The sequence below is a fragment of the Eubalaena glacialis genome, chromosome 20, assembly GCF_028564815.1.
Source record: "Eubalaena glacialis isolate mEubGla1 chromosome 20, mEubGla1.1.hap2.+ XY, whole genome shotgun sequence".
NCBI classification, from domain to species: domain Eukaryota; kingdom Metazoa; phylum Chordata; class Mammalia; order Artiodactyla; family Balaenidae; genus Eubalaena; species Eubalaena glacialis.
The window spans coordinates 33,080,553-33,097,787 of NC_083735.1; the positions used below are offsets into that span (position 1 = coordinate 33,080,553).

General features: G+C 38.2%; 1 protein-coding gene across 2 annotated transcripts in view; it reads right to left on the minus strand.

The window, feature by feature from the left end:
• The window catches only part of DDHD2 (DDHD domain containing 2), a 28,612-nt gene extending 11,948 nt beyond the window's left edge, over positions 1-16,664 (minus strand). The window contains exons 1-16 of one of the 2 annotated variants that reach the window (XM_061177588.1): positions 16,444-16,664; positions 14,977-15,204; positions 13,970-14,160; positions 13,093-13,182; positions 12,405-12,525; positions 11,169-11,258; positions 10,083-10,218; positions 8,045-8,253; positions 7,695-7,762; positions 6,921-7,043; positions 5,959-6,054; positions 2,300-2,428; positions 2,037-2,192; positions 1,664-1,766; positions 1,353-1,523; positions 486-648 (exon numbers count right to left, since the gene is read on the minus strand). In XM_061177588.1, coding sequence (XP_061033571.1) covers positions 486-648; positions 1,353-1,523; positions 1,664-1,766; positions 2,037-2,192; positions 2,300-2,428; positions 5,959-6,054; positions 6,921-7,043; positions 7,695-7,762; positions 8,045-8,253; positions 10,083-10,218; positions 11,169-11,258; positions 12,405-12,525; positions 13,093-13,182; positions 13,970-14,160; positions 14,977-15,196 — 2,066 coding nt within the window. In that variant the 5' untranslated portion in view covers positions 15,197-15,204; positions 16,444-16,664. Of the gene's footprint in view, positions 1-485; positions 649-1,352; positions 1,524-1,663; positions 1,767-2,036; positions 2,193-2,299; positions 2,429-5,958; positions 6,055-6,920; positions 7,044-7,694; positions 7,763-8,044; positions 8,254-10,082; positions 10,219-11,168; positions 11,259-12,404; positions 12,526-13,092; positions 13,183-13,969; positions 14,161-14,976; positions 15,220-16,443 lie in introns of both variants that reach the window. The other variant, XM_061177587.1, reaches the window with a different exon arrangement.
• Positions 16,665-17,235: the final 571 nt, after the last annotated feature.

Here is a 17,235-nt window from a genome sequence, read left to right on the forward strand (position 1 = left end):
TTTCTTGTTCAGACAATTACAAAACAGCACACTCATATCATTTGAAGAAATCTTAACAAACAATTAAGACCAAAAAACCCCAAAACAAAAACAAACACTTAGGGGCTTCCTTGGTGGCGCAGTGGTTAAGAATCCTCCTGCCAATGCAGGGGACACGGGTTCGAGCCCTGGTCCAGGGAGATCCCACATGCCGCGGAGCAACTAAGCCCGTGCACCACAACTACTGAGCCTGCGCTCTAGAGCCCGTGAGCCACAACTACTGAGCCCGTGAGCCACAACTACTGAAGCCCGCGCGCCTAGAGCCCATGCTCTGCAGCAAGAGAAGCCACCGCAATGAGAAGCCCGTGACAGCAACGAAGAGTAGCCCCCGCTCGCCACAACTAAAGAAAGACCACGCACAGCAACGAAGACCCAACACAGCCAAAAATAAATAAATAAGTTAATTTAAAAAAAAGATAGACTTAAAAAAACAAACAAACACTTACCAGTAGCATAGATGACTTTGTAAAGCAAATAAATATTCATTAAAACTTTCAATGGGCTTCTCCTGTAGCACATAGTCGATGCGCTGGCCTCCATTCAGCATTCCCACATGGATGGGGGGGGCTTCTTGTTTAACTGCTACAAGGTTCTCTTCTGTGCTAACATCTGGATACAGAAGAACCATAATAAGAATATAAAAGCGTCCAGCCCTCCAAGGTTGTCCTTACTTTCCCTCAGACTCCAGCTGTACCGTAGGATGAGCTACCCTGCTCAGAAAGCTCTCTCTCATTTTCCTCCTCTCAATCCCCTTAAAGCTTCTCCTCAAGGCACACTGATTTTATCCAATCCCTTTCTTCCTTCCTGTACCTTTAATGGCTAATTCCATTTGCCTTTGGTTTACAAACTAAATGCAAACAGGGTTAGAACTCCTTAGGCAATTGAAAACTAAAGCAAAAGAATGCAGTATTAACTGTGAAATTAAGAGGAAAAGTGTCCTAGCTAGTCCCCAGCCAGGAAAATAAAACCAACCCATGAATACACAGACATTCCCCTGTAAAAGCAAGGTTCTTCACAGTGTAGGCTCTGAGCATCACTTCCATAGTGCCCAAGTGGGGACTGTTTTAAAGCCTCATTACTAGATGCTCAGCTTCTCTTGACATCTTCCCTCACAAATAATGTTTTTCCAAAATTTGTGGCTATTAGATGACAGAAAACACCAGCAGAGTTGAAGGCCCATTAGGACTCATAGTATTGGTCCTAAACAATAAAAAGGAGAAAGTAAGAAGACCCTGGGAGAATAAGAACCAGACACCATGGAGTCCCTGTTATCTGGCCTGGTGCAGGAAATCAGTATGTACAGTGTCACTGACCACTAGGCTTCTCTGAACTTGATTCAGGTTCTGCTTCAGTTTCTTCTGCAGTTTCTGAAGCTTGTAAGGCAGGGTATGGAGCTCTGGTAAAAGACTTCCAGGCCATCCGCAGCGAACCTAGCAAGTTGTTCTTAAGGTCCATGCTCATCCTGGTCAAGCCCTCTCTCAGTTCTGAAACATATATGAAAAAGAACATTACATGGTTTACAGAGGTAAAAGGGTTCAACACAGCTAAACAAAGTGAATGAGGTCCAGTCAGTGTGCACTGACCAGAAGGTCTAGAATTATCAGGTTCTATACTCAAGACTTACCTAAGTGCATCCGCTTCCTGCCTTTATGATGCGGGATCAGCATTGGCTCAAATTCTACTCCTGGGACCACCATTGGTTCAATCCTATAGGCCACAGGATCAAACTACATAGGAAAAACAATAGCTACATATACCTCTGCTGCAGAAAGATAATGACAGTCTCAGGAGCTATGTATCAGGCAAGAATAATTATAAGCTCATTTTTTTAAATGTAGTTGTTCTGCCCCATCACTTCCAGATTCATACTATTATAAATTATCTCATTACTACAGAATAATATAGAAAAAAGTAAATCAACACAATAGAATATCGTATGCTCTTTACCAATAAGCCCTAATATTCAGGTAAAACCACAAGAGCTGTCCAATGCTTACAGGGTGATAAATATTGAAGAAACCTTTGCATGTTGGAAATTTGTAGTTGGGGTCAATTCTTTTTAGGCCTCGGACAGTAAGGAACATTCCAATGGGAGATCCAAAGGCAAAGAATATTTCTGGTTTATAGATGAGCCGGGGGTATTTTACAGGCACCTGGAAGGAGGAAATAAAAGCATCTCTCATTAATAACATAAGTTACATCTGTTCCTACCATACCAATGGCAAACAATAAAATGACCAAAGAGAATTAGTATTGTTACCTGCCCAATGCCAACATCCAGATGTTCATCATTCCCAGTACCATTAGTACTACTGCAGAACTCCGATTCTTTGGGGATGTTAGACATATTTGCCCCTGCAGGTGATTTCGGGGTTGGTCTATTAATTCCCTAAAGAATAAAAAATAGTTCTGTGGAGCTGCTATGTAGTGAAAATATCCAAAGGATTATACAGTTTTCTACTGGTTTAAAAGGATGCTTGGGAAGGTTTTGAAATGGTAGTCAATAATTTTAAGAAGAATCTCTCAGAGAACAAGATAAAGCTGATGAAAACAAAAGTTGCCTTAAATTATGAATTGATATCCCTACATGCTCTGAAACAATGAAAGCTGTACAAAGCCATTTGGGTAGCAGTTGAAACTTTAGGCAACCATCATGAGAGAAAACGATAGCAGAGCACTGTGGAATGAATGTTGGGGATTGCTGAGGAGTTCAATGAAGTGCTATGCCTTTCTAATCAAAGCAAGTAGTATGTCTCTATCAGCCTTAAATCAGAACTGAGCAACCTGCTAAAAGGTTGAAAAATAATTAACTAGACTATGGAAAGGAATCAGTGGCCAAAAATGCTCAGTGCAGAAGCACTGTTACAACACGGTTATACCTTGAATACATTATACTAAGAGAAAGGAGCCAGTCACAAATGGCCACATATTGTATGACTCCGTTTATATGAAATATCCAGAATAAGAAAATACATGAACACAGAAAATAGATCAGTGGTTCACAGGAGGGAGGACTAGGGAGTGCCTGCTAATGAATATGATGTTTCTTTTTGCGGTGATGGAAATGTTCTGGAATTAGATAGTGGTAATGGTTATACAACTCTGCAAATATACTAAAACCCACTGAATTGTATATTTTAAAAGGGTGAATTTTATGGTATGTGTTGTGAATTATATTTCAATAAAGCAGTTACAAAACAAACAAAAGAAAAAAAGGAAAAAACTGAATGGTGGAAGTCCAGGGGAGATAAAGACTTCTGAAGCTAATAACACTTTTAAAGATATCAATAAATCAATCAACGTGATACATCATATTAACAAATTGAAGGAGAAAAACCATATGATCATCTCAATAGATGCAGAGAAAGCTTTCGACAAAATTCAACACCCATTTATGATAAAAGTCCTGCAGAAAGTAGGCATAGAGGGAACTTTCCTCAACATAATAAAGGCCGTATATGACAAACCCACAGCCAACATTGTCCTCAATGGTGAAAAACTGAAACCATTTCCACTAAGATCAGGAACAAGACAAGGTTGCCCACTCTCACCACTATTATTCAACATAGTTTTGGAAGTGTTAGCCACAGCAATCAGAGAAGAAAAAGAAATAAAAGGAATCCAAATCGGAAAAGAAGAAGTAAAGCTGTCACTGTTTGCAGATGACATGATACTATACATAGAGAATCCAAAAGATGCTACCAGAAAACTACTAGAGCTAATCAATGAATTTGGTAAAGTAGCAGGATACAAAATTAATGCACAGAAATCTCTTGCATTCCTGTATACTAACGATGAAAAATCTGAAAGTGAAATTAAGAAAACACTCCCGTTTACCATTGCAACAAAAAGAATAAAATATCTAGGAATAAACCTACCTAAGGAGACAAAAGACCTGTATGCAGAAAATTATAGGACACTGATGAAAGAAATTAAAGATGATACAAATAGATGGAGAGATATACCATGTTCTTGGATTGGAAGAATCAACATTGTGAAAATGACTCTGCTACCCAAAGCAATCTACAGATTCAATGCAATCCCTATCAAACTACCACTGGCATTTTTCACAGAACTAGAACAAAAAATTTCACAATTTGTATGGAAACACAAAAGACCCCGAATAGCCAAAGCAATCTTGAGAACGAAAATTGGAGCTGGAGGAATCAGGCTCCCTGACTTCAGACTATATTACAAAGCTACAGTAATCAAGACAGTTTGGTACTGGCACAAAAACAGAAAGATAGATCAATGGAACAGGATAGAAAGCCCAGAGATAAGCCCACGCACATATGGTCACCTTATCTTTGATAAAGGAGGCAAGCATATACAGTGGAGAAAAGACAGCCTCTTCAATAAGTGGTGCTGGGAAAATTGGACAGGTACATGTAAAAGTATGAAATTAGAACACTCCCTGACACCATACACAAAAATAAACTCAAAATGGATTAAAGACCTAAGTGTAAGGCCAGACACTATCAAACTCTTAGAGGAAAACATAGGCAGAACACTCTATGACATAAATCACAGCAAGATCCTTTTTGACCCAGGTCCTAGAGAAATGGAAATAAAAACACAAATAAACAAATGGGACCTAATGTAACTTAAAAGCTTTTGCACAGCAAAGGAAACCATAAACAAGACCAAAAGACAACCCTCAGAATGGGAGAAAATATTTGCAAATGAAGCAACTGACAAAGGATTAATCTCCAAGATTTACAAGCAGCTCATGCAGCTCAATAACAAAAAAACAAACAACCCAATCCAAAAATGGGCAGAAGACCTAAATAGACATTTCTCCAAAGAAGAGATACAGATTGCCAACAGACACATGAAAGAATGCTCAACATCATTAATCATTAGAGAAATGCAAATCAAAACTACAATGAGGTATCATCTCACACCGGTCAGAATGGCCATCATCAAAAAATCTAGAAACAATAAATGCTGGAGAGGGTGTGGAGAAAAGGGAACACTCTTGCACTGTTGGTGGGAATGTAAATTGATACAGCCACTATGGAGAACAGTATGGAGGTTCCTTAAAAAACTAAAAATAGAACTACCATACGACCCAGCAATCCCACTACTGGGCATATACCCTGAGAAAACCATAATTCAGAAAGAGTCATGTACCAAAATATTCATTGCAGCTCTGTTTACAATAGCCAGGACATGGAAGCAACCTAGGTGTCCATCATCGGATGAATGGATAAAGAAGATGTGGCACATATATACAATGGAATATTACTCAGCCATAAAAAGAAATGAAATGGAGGTGTTTGTAATGAGGTGGGTGGAGTTAGAGTCTGTCATACAGAGTGAAGTAAGTCAGAAAGAGAAAAAGAAATACAGTATGCTAACACATATATATGGAATCTAAGGAAAAAAAAAAAAAGGTCATGAAGAACCTAGTGGCAAGATGGGAATAAAGACACAGACCTACTAGAGAATGGACTTGAGGATATGGGGAGGGGGAGGGGTGAGATGTGACAGGGTGAGAGAGTGTCATGGACATATATACACTACCAAATGTAAAATAGATAGCTAGTGGGAAGCAGCCGCATAGCACAGGGAGATCAGCTCGGTGCTTTGTGACCACCTAGAGGGGTGGGATAGGGAGGGTGGGAGGGAGGGAGATGCAAGAGGGAAGAGATATGGGAACATATGTATATGTATAACTGATTCACTTTGTTATAAAGCAGAAGCTAACACACCATTGTAAAGCAATTATACTTCAATAAAGATGTTTAAAAAAAAAAAAAAAGATATCAATAAAGTAAATGTGTTTAATTTCTGAAAAGAGAGCCAAAGGTCAATTTTAAAAATTGCTTAGCTCCCTATACTAAACACCTCACAAAGCACAAGGATACAAGGAAGTCAAAAAACTGTTTAATCCTACAAGCTATATTAAGCACATACCATTGAATTTTTTCTGGTCCTTAAGTAGTTTAGTATCTTCTTTCTTGGTCCTAAGGGAATTCCCATTTCCTGAAGATCTTTGTCTGTGCATAAAGCCTAAGCATAAAAAATCAAATATCTTTATTTCTAGGCAAAATAAAATCAATTAAATGTCCTAAAAATAAATAAGTAAATGCCCTGTTCTCTGAGAGGAATAAGGCCTAAACACTCTGTTGTTCTTTGCTTTGCATGACTAGGACTCCCTAGTGGTAACAAAAACAAATAAACAAGCAAATATCCACAGCAGAGCTCTAGAAAGTATAACAGAAAATAAGAGTTGGAAAAGTTAGTGGTCATTTATTCCTGCTCTCATGTTTTCAGAGCTGTGCTGTGTTTTAGTCTTTGCTCCATTGCTATTAACATGGCTCCTTGGAACTCCTAACCTCCACAAAGCAAAGATCACTTTATATGATAAAAAGCACACAAATAAGGCTAAAGAGCATTACTAATGATAACGAAGTATTTATGACTAAAATGTTTCTAAAGGGCAGGCTCTTAGCAAGCAGTACGATGAAAAGAAGCAATAAAAATACTGAAAATGGGGAACTTCCCTGGTGGCACAGTGGTTAAGAAGCCGCCTGCCAATGCAGGGGACACGGGTTTGATCCCTGGCCCGGGAAGATTCCATATGCCATGGAACAACTAAGCCCATGCGCCACAACTACTGAGCCTGCGCTCTAGAGCCCGCGAGCCACAACTACTGAAGCCCGCGTGCCTAGAGCCCATAATCCGCAACAAGAGAAGACACCGCAATGAGAAGGCTGCACACCGCAAGGAAGAGTAGCCCCACTCTCTGCAACTAGAGAAAGCCCATGCGCAGCAACGAAGACCCAACGCAGCCAAAAATAAATAAATAAAATAAATTTATTTTTAAAAAAATACTGAAAATGGTATAGTGCAAAGTTTTAAAAGATTATTTTTACCAGAGCTTCCTTATCTACTTTCTCCTTCTCAAAGATACTAAAGAATTCAGAGAGTTGAAGTTTCTTCAAATCTTCCTCCAGTGTCGGTGTGTCTCCTTGATCCATGAAAATACTTGGCAAATCCTAAAAGTTAAATTGTAAAGCTCGTATTCTCTAAATTCATTCAGATTTTTATTAATATTACTTTGCAATAAAGGAAAGTACTATGTTAGATATCCACAGAGACCTATCTTAACTTTGAATAAATTGTAATTTATACGAAATATAAATTAAGATGTGATTGATCTTTAAGTTTTTGCAGTCAGTTGAAACCTAGTATGTTTTTAAATAAATGAATGAGTGAATGAATGAGTATCAAAGTATTCTTCATCATCATTAATAAAGCCTTCCCTGAACTCTTATTAATGTTTAAGGATGGCTTGCAAACAGAATTTCTATAAACTATATCAGTTTGCATCCAATTCACTCATTTCCTCATATGCAAATTCCATTTCAACTCAATGATTCTATAATACTAATAACAGATCAGTAGTGCATATTTATAATGAAAAAATAAGATACCTATAATTATTTTAGAATGTGGCAAATATTTGTAGAAGCATACTACTATCTTGCTTCTATCATCCAAGAATGACAGAGATAATTACAAGTCTGTTAAAATTAAAATAAATGTAAATATTATGGTATGAGACTAAGCGAAAAACAAAAAGCCTAAAATCTAAAAATGCTTACTAAGAAAGCATACAAAAGAACCTATCTGAACATCTAAATTACCTTTTTACTGTCAACATCCCCCAAAGAATCTTTCTGATTTGTTAGGATATCGAACAATATAAGTGAACCTACAAGTAAAACAGAAGAAAGAAGGGACAATTTCAAAGCATCAGCACTAAATAGCTGTCTTTTATACAAAAAAAAGTAATAAGCCAATTACCCATGAAGCAAAATCTATGAAGCAGGGAGTCATTCTTTCCAATCCACCACCACCCTTCCAACCCCTTCCAAATTCTTCATCATAGACCAGTTCTAGACCTCTGAATCTGATACTGATAAAAGACCCTGTACTTCAAAAACAGGTATCCTTAAAATGTGATAGTCATCTCTGGTCACATAGAATCCGTTACCTAAACTATGACCAGCAATGGATACGCCCCCTTTGAAATTAGGGTTCCTCTGCAGAAAAAGTACATATAATCGGTTCATTTCAGAAGCAACTGTGTCCACAATAGTCTGACAGTAGGTGGGGCTGTTGTAGAAGAAGACATCCAGAATTGTATCATTGGTGAAGTGCCTTAGGCGGTTAATGCTGGGCAGAGTTATTCGCTGCAGATCTCTGAAAAAACAAAAGATATTTTAAGCAGAAAACCTAAATACATTCCATAGCCTCCTCTAAGTTATTATCCAAATTACACTTAGAAATTAAGATACAAGGGATAACTATCAATTTACAGGAAATATAGAGGACAGACAGACATTTGTAATGAAGCCAAAGGGATGTGACCAGCAAAATTCAGAGTGTGAGAAACTCTGCAAGACAAAAAACCCAGCCTCCTCAAGACATAAATTACAAGAAAATAAGAGATAGAAAGGTAATCAAGAGATTAAAAGAGACTTAAAAGACATCAACTAATTGCAATTTATGATCCCAGTTTAAACTATGTGTGTATGTGCATGTATATGTATGTATGTGTATATATAAATCATGACATTTATTAGACAATTACAAATTCGAATACTGATTGTATATTTGCTGATATTAAGAATTTTTTTAGATGTGATAATGGTGTTATATATATATTTTTAATCCTTAACAGGATATACAAACTGAAACATTTAACAGATGAAATGATGATGTCTAAGATTTTATCCAAAAGTAATAGAGTGGAGGGATGGGCAGTACACAGAAGATATGGATGGGGCAGAACTGGCCACGTGTTGAGGCTTGTTGAGCTGGGTAATCATAATCAATACATGAAGATTCATTATATATGCTACTTTTGTGTACAAAATTCTCTATAATAAAGTTTTTTAAAAGATACAAGAGGCTTTTCCTAGAATTCTCAGCATTAAGGTTTTTTGATCACAAGTCAGATGATAAATGGATCAGCTCTCTCTACGCCGAATTTCTAAAAGCTGAAAGAAGGTGAGACTGCCAGATGCCAAGGACAAACAGAACTCATATCTCGCAAAGGAAAACAGTGTTGACATAGTATAAATCAGCTTCCACATAAAGCTTTCTCAAAGCTCCCAGAAAGACTCCTCAAACCTTCAACATCTTCTGTAGCTTAGAGAGGGCTATGTGCCCCTAGTAACCACTTAGCATCAGCTCAAATATGAAAGAATGTGAACTCTGTACACCTAGTAAAAGCAACACCACAATGGAGCATTTGGCATGTGGAATATGCTCAAATCCTAGGGTATTAAGAACTGAGAGACATGGAATCAGAAAAGCCATTTCCAAGACCAGCATGGAAACTATGCTACTTCCTTTATCTACCAGAGAAGCATCTCCTAGTTCTATCCTAGAACTATATTATGAACATACTTCTTTCTGGCAAGCCCACAGCTGAATATCCTTAATATAAGGCAACCTTCTCTGACATTACCAAAAAGTTTACAAACAGAACTACTGAGCTTATAACTTAAGAAAGCCATCACTTAAAAGTCATTGCACCAATTATACCTCAAGTTATAAACCCCAATTATTTAATATTTGGGAATTTCCTTTTTTCCCCAAATTTGGACAAATATTATCTAAATGTGATCACAAAAGGAACAACAAAATACTTTGTACATCTTGAGGTAGGTTGGCTTTTGACATCTTAAGATGGAAATGCTTATACACTATGGGGAGAAAGCAACATTTGGCTTTATGCTAAAGAAATAATAAAGCTGTAGTAGTAAACACTAATGAGCCAGTAAAACATACTGGAAGAAGATACACACAACTCCCCACTCCTAACCCGAGCTAGTTAAACAAAGGGATTGGTCCGCACTTAATAATGTATCTCTTAAGAAAAAGACACAGAAGTACAAAAAGTTTTCTGTTGAACAAAATTTTATATATACAATCAGCTATAGCAGAAATGTTCCTAAGCATATCAATGATCAGAAAACATTACAATCACAGTTAGCAACTCAAAGGTGTAAAGTACTACTCACACATCCACACCAGTGGAATGCAAAGGACTGTGCCAGTTGACTGGGAGAAATTCTACCCTCCCAATCTGCTGATTTTCTTGGGCTTTCTTAAAATGTGTCTGTAGCAGGTTCAAAGAAACACTGCGAAAATCATTAACTAGAAAAGAAAATTAACTATGCATTAATGGTGAAGCGATCAATTTGTAGAGCGAGGATGCAACAGATCTTATAATTATACTACACCCATCTATATTTGCTTATAGCACCTACTGACTCGAGTCAAAAGTAGAGTGAGTATTCAAGAAAAAATTAACAGTGCATGTAGGAAAAGACATTCCTTTAATATAGAACTGCTGTTACTATACAAAACATTTTTATATTAAAAAAAAATCACACAGTAACTTCAAAACTTCTGCCGTGTCAAGGGAACTGTTTCAATTTTTTAAAAAAACCACTTGACTATGTCAATTGGCCTTGCAGTCAGCTTCCTATCCTAACTTTCTGGTTCTTATAAACAACCTTTACCCAAAATGTTAAATTTTTAAAAAATACACTGCTGTTTGGAATTCATATTATGTCGATCTTAACCTTCTAGGAGGTTTATGCTTAGCAGCATTAGCCATTAGGATCAGACTCCCAAATTAGGGCAGTTAGACTATGAATACTACCTTTCAAAGTCAAGTTATACTAATGACCTAAATATTCCAATGAGAATATCATAAGGTTTATCACAGTATGAATTACAAAAATGGTTGAAGCTTCTGTTATTCATTTAAACTATATTATCTTCATGGTCATATATTTATGGTTCCCTTTAAATTTAGAATGGTTATAAACAGGACCATCACATCATAAAACAATATTATAAGACTTGAGGGCTTATTCACTCAAGATTTATTAGTTAAGAATATAAACCTATTAGCCTAAGGAATTTACTAGCAATTTAGGTCTAAGCTGGGAAGCTTGACTACCTTGCCACCTGTCTTTAGCTCTCCAAATCTTATTATGCAGCTAAGACAACAGACTAAAGACAACACTTTATCTCAACTCACAGGAGCACTAACAGTCCCCTTACATGATCTAATATGACATGCTTTGCAAACCTACCACACTGTACAATGCTTCGAAAGCGGAGATCACAGGCTGGTCCGATCCCATGGACTACAAAAACCAAGTGATCTATCTGTAAAGGTTCCCCTACAAGTGAAATTACAAAGAAAAATTACTCTATATAACTAGTCATGTATTCTAAAATCAAACATTCACAATGAATAGATAATAGAAATGGGCAAGTTAAAATATGAGCAGATATTTTAAAAGACACAGTCCCATATTTAACTACTTAGTAAAAATATAGTGATTTTACTTTGTTTCTAATTTATCTTGTAATAAGTCAGTGAAAAAATTGTTCAAGTTTTTTAAACTTTTTATTTTGAAATAACTGCAATCTTATTGAAAACTTGAAAGAACAGTACAGAAACTCTCATGTTCTTTTTATACAGATTCAACACTTTAACATTTACCACATTTGCTTTATTTCTCTATGTGTATGTGTATTCACACACATTTATTTTTCTGAACCATTTGGGAGCAGGCTGCATACATTATCAGATGGCATATATCACATCTCTTTAACCCTTTAATATTTTATTATGTATTTCCTAAGAATATGCTCTTATTTAACCACAGGGCAGTTACCAAATTCAAGTAATTTAATATTGACAGGATACTTTTACCTAATATTCTATTTTTATCAGTTGTACCAATAAAGTCTGGTATGTATTTGAAGCCTGAAATTTTAAACTCATCTTTTCAAATTACAGTAAGTCTACGACTTTGTCCAAGAGACAAGCCATCTCCTCTGAAAGATGAAAGGAATTTTATAATCCAGTTAAATATATTATAAAACCAACCATAAATGACCCTAGCTAGAGAGCAATGGATAACCATCAAGGTCCTACTGAAAAATAGTTTTCCCTGGTTGAAAACCTCCTGAAAACCTTCAGGAGTTACCAGGAATAAATTAATAATCAAGCAGGTGGAATCACACTTCTTAGAATTAGGACTAAATCAGTTCATTTGTACTTAGTGACCTCCTGATTAGTACTGTCAAATTTTATCCACCCCACCATATATACTTAGCAACTTTAAAAGAGATTTTTGTACCTATTAAGATTCTTAGTAGATGAAGTAATGCTAATCTTAACTTAGAATAAGCCCATTTGATTAAAGACCATTTTTAAGCCTTGACGTAATCTAAAGCCATAGAGAAAGACCATGATTTAAGTCATAAACAAATAAGTATATCAGAAGATAAGAAAAAAAGTGAATGATTAACATTACCACAATGAATGTCAACAGAGATGTTCTCAACCCCTCTCTTCACTGTTCGAGGTCGGCCCTGCTCAGTAGGTGTTGAACCCCATTCATCAGACCCCGCGACTGGCTGGTAATGTACCATAAGCTTAAATAAAAAAGATCAGAGCAATAAACATACTCTACATTAAAGACACTTCTATTTATACATTCTGAGGGGTAGGAACGGGTCTTTTAAAACATAACACATAGTCAAATCTCAACTGTAGTTTTGATATGCAACTCCTACAGCTTGAAATGAGAATCCTGAAAATACATTAGGCTAATGTTGTACACTTTAAATATCTTACTATTTTGTCAATTATACCTCAGTAAAGCTAAAAGAAAAAAAAAAAAAAAAGGAAAATGAAAATTCATCAGGCTAACAGATCTTTCAACCATACCCTACACGTGGAAGAGGTGCCCACATAACGTGTCAGTGATTTTCTAAATCTACAGTGACATAATTTTCCCTAAGAAAATTTTTGTGTAAGAGTTGAATGAGGAAATGACGGTAGGAGCCACAGCTTCAAGTTTCGTAACTGTGAATGTAATATAAAAATGTCCAAAGCTTATCCTAGGTAGAATCCCCAGAAAAAGAAACCAATTAAGTTCTTCTTACTAATGCAATTAACCTTTAATCCCAATGTTAAAGAAGGGCATTAATTTGCTTTACCTTTGGATTGTGCAATATAATAACTTCTCTGTTGGGAGACTCCAGTTTCTTTTTCCATTCATCCAGAGTTACAGCAAGCATGTAAGTTTCCTTAAAAGAAAACACATTTCATTAGATTTCCATAATGGTTTTTCTATTAAAACTGAACTTTTTTACAAGAATACTGCTAGATAAACAATTACAATAAGAATATCTTACTCTAATTTATCAAATTTATTTTAATTCTCTTAAAATGAGAACAGTACTAGTATAGAACAAAGAAAAAATAATCACTTCTACTTTTATTATCTAGACTGGAGATAATCGCTGTACACATTTTGATATATTTCTTTCAATAATGTTAATGCATGTATATTATCCATAAAATGAGGATTACATTACATATAAAGTTCTTTCTCTTGATTTATCAAATTTATTTTAAAATTACAATAATAGTACAGGACAAAGGAAAAAAATCAGTCCCAATTCCATCATCAAGACTAGAAATAATCATTGTTCACATTTTGATATATTTCGTTCAATAATATTAATATCCTACTCCAATTTAAAGCAAATTTCAGAATATTTTCAGAGCAAGAAAAATAAAAGGCAAAAAAGACCAATCCTGTGGTCACAGTTTAAATATTCACAAAGATCACCATTAGAGAAAAAAAATTTTAATTTAAATACATAATAGTTTCCATAGTATTTCAAAATTTGAAAATAAAACTACTTTATCCTGAAACGAACTTGCAAAAAGAAATGCTATGAACTGTGATGCAAATAGAACCAAACTCTCTCTGTAAATTCACAGAATAAGTCACAAGAGGAAGAAAAGATTATGAAATAAGAGAAGAACACAATGAAGAAAATGAGTAAAAAAGGGTCACAGGACTACCTCCAACACTTGGCTGAAGCTCTCCGAGTACGGAACATACTTATTATCTTTGTCTCCCTTGTAAAACCAGGTACAGCGCCTCACTTCCGATGCTAGCTCATCCCAGTATACGGCGTACCGCATCCTCTCCCCCAAATGAACATCATATCTGCCCCCATCAGTGGGCACAACTCTCCTATCACAGTCTTTTCCTATCAGGGAGTGGAAAGGGGAAAAGAAGTACATAGTATAGCAAAATAAAGCTCCCAAAATACAACTCTGAGTTATGCTCTAAATAATGTTATAAAACACACGAATGATCTGTTTCTTCTTGGCTAAACTACTTTATAAACCATCAACATCATTCTTGGTTTTAATGAAACATGAAAAAAATAATACCCAACGCTGTTTTGTTCTTTTTCTGAGGAGAGAGAGGAGTGTCCCTTAAAAAAAAATGTATACAAGAAAGCTCTTCTGAATTTTTTGTTTAAGGGACCAAAAGATAAATTAATGACCATCATGATGATAAAGTAGTAACCAGCATCATTCTTGTTTCCATAAAAGAAGAAAAAACAAGAGAAAAATGAAAGAATTCATTCTTTTGCAATGTGACACTGCCCGTACCACACTCTTCATAAACAGAAACTGAAACATAAGAAACATTATTGGTTAACTATGCAGGAATTACAATAGGTACTGTTTTCAAAATACAGACCAAATTCTTGAATATTATAAATTGGCTGGATAGTAATGCAGAACTTCTATATAAAAATGCTATAGGATGTTATAAAGCAGAAACTAACACACCATTGTAAAGCAATTATACTCCAATAAAGATGTTAAAAAGAAAAATTAAGTAAAATTTGGAAAGTATAAAAAATGTAAAGCAAAAAAAAAATGCTATGAGACAACTAGAAAAAAATCTAAAATTTACTTCTAATAGCACTCACTATAAGGACTTTTATATTATAGTTTTAGAGAAATGACAGTAAGTCCTTGTCTATTACAAGTCATAGCTTTCACCCTACCAGAGCCGTATGCCTCTTCCAGCTGCTGTGAATCCTGAGAGTTGAAAGGAATCCATGTCTCCTTAGAATCTATTATCTTACAATAAAACCAATGAGGAGAAACAGGTTCGTACAAACTGCCAGCATCCATGTCTATCAGCTCAAAGGAACTACATGAGTTTGGTGACGGGGATGGATCTGACTGGGACAATTGTTCCTCGTGTGATTCCACTGATGACATTTCTTTCTCTAAAAGACAAAAAACTATCAAAATTTCCTTCTATTAACAGTGTAATTGTTCACACACACAAAACTGGTCATTTTTAAGGAGTCAATTCTGAAAAAAAATCTAAGGGGGCTGCATAATTTAAAACAGAAAAAACATAAATTAACAGCTTTTTTTGGTTTTGTTTTTGGGGGTTTTCTTTTTTTTTTGGAGGAAGGAGGCCTTAAAACGCTTCTTATAGTTAGAGCAACCACTTTGCACTGATCTTCCAATCCTCTCAGAAAACTGCATGGTTTTAATTAAACAAAACTGGAATCACGAGAAACACATGGTCGAAACCTTGACTGCAAAAAAATTTTTACCCCAATTTCCAATCTAAGTCTGGTCCCAAGGCAAAAACGCGTACTCCGTCTTATTAACACCTGGTTTTAGGCTCCAGGCCCTTGTCATTACACATTTACCTGACTACTGGAATCACAATATTTAAAATAAAACTATTCACTTAAGAACCAGTCACTTTTTATCAATGCTTGAAGGGTGCTTAAGTAGAGACTGTGGTACAAATTCTGAAAACGCGAACCCTCGCTTGGGGCCGCTGTGCGCACGCGCGCACCCACTCGCACCATCCAGGTCTCAGACGAAAAGTAACAAGTGACCTCAAAAGCCTCCTTCCCTCAAGGAAGACCGTGACCTGTGTATTTCCGCCCCTTTACCACTCGCAGAGACTAACACTGCAGACGTCGACAGTAAACCCAGGCTCCTCGGAGGGGCGCGGGCAAGACCATCGCTATCTCAGCACCGAGCGCAGCGGGACCGCAAACACCCGGCCTCCCTCGGAGCGGACGCTCTCCAGCTTCCGCCACTTTATCTTTTTTCCCAGCACGAATTTACCTCCGCCACTTTGCGTGTCCCTTCTCCCCACGACCCCGGGCCTCCTGCAGCCCAGGTCTGGGACCTCAGGGTTCGCGGACGCCTCTCCCCGTCCCGCGTCCAGCCCCGCAGAGAGGAGCGGAGCGTGGATGAAAACGAGGTAATTTCCCGGTGCCTTCGGGCACGGTCGATGCAAAAGGGTCCCTGGCCGCGTCCCTGTAACCGAGGTCACCCTCACCCCGCCAGGGCTGGTCCTCCCAGCCCCCCTTCCCTGCCTCGGGCATCGCGTCCTCCTTCGCCCCTGGCATCTCCATCCCGCAGTGCCTCCCACCCGCACGCCGGTCGGAGCCCTGGGCCCGGCCGCCGCCCCCAACGCGCCGCCGCAGACTCACCTGGCAGCCCCGCAGCCTTTCAAGTTCTCCTGCCTTCGCTGAGTGGGCTACGACATATCCCCCGCGGAGGCCTTCCCCGCGAGCCCAGGAGGGGCGGGGCGGAGCATAGCAGGGCGGAGCTTGCGGCCTCGCTGGGCTCGCGCCCAACACAGGGCTCCGCCTCGCTCCCAGCGGGCGAGCAGCGGGCCAGGCTGCCGAGAGCAAAGGTGAGGTGACGGGGACCGCTGCGTGGAGGCAACGGGTGAGACGTGGAGGCCCGCAGGGGCGCTGGCGGGAAGTGTCGCGAGAGGTGGAGGGAATCGCGCGAGATGTGCTCCTCCGAGCGGGCTGGAGGTCTGAGTGCTGGGCACGCGGGTGTTGCCGGCGGCGCGCCCTCCGCTCGGTACCCGCACACGGGGTCTGGGTGAGAGGCCTCAGGTATTTAGAAGGCAGGGATGGGGAATGAGACGTTATAGGTGGGGAGCGTTTCAAATTGCAGTGAAAGCAAGGTTCTTCAAGATGACCCAGCCTCCCCACTTAATAGATGGGAAAACAGACCTCTGACCTGGTGGTACCCTGGCTAACCCTGCTCATGGGCCGGGATGGTGCCGGGACGCCGGGATGCCATACCCCTAGTGAGAAGTAGGACAGGGCGCTGGCGGCAGCTGCGTCTACCCAGACCTCCACTTCTGGGTGCTGAGAACGGATACCATTGGCATTTGCAAGGGAAGAAAAGGTCGTCTCTGGGTCTTTGCCCCTCTCCTTTGCGTTTATTGGGATTTAGAAGCTGCCAAAAAGATATCTTTAAAAGAT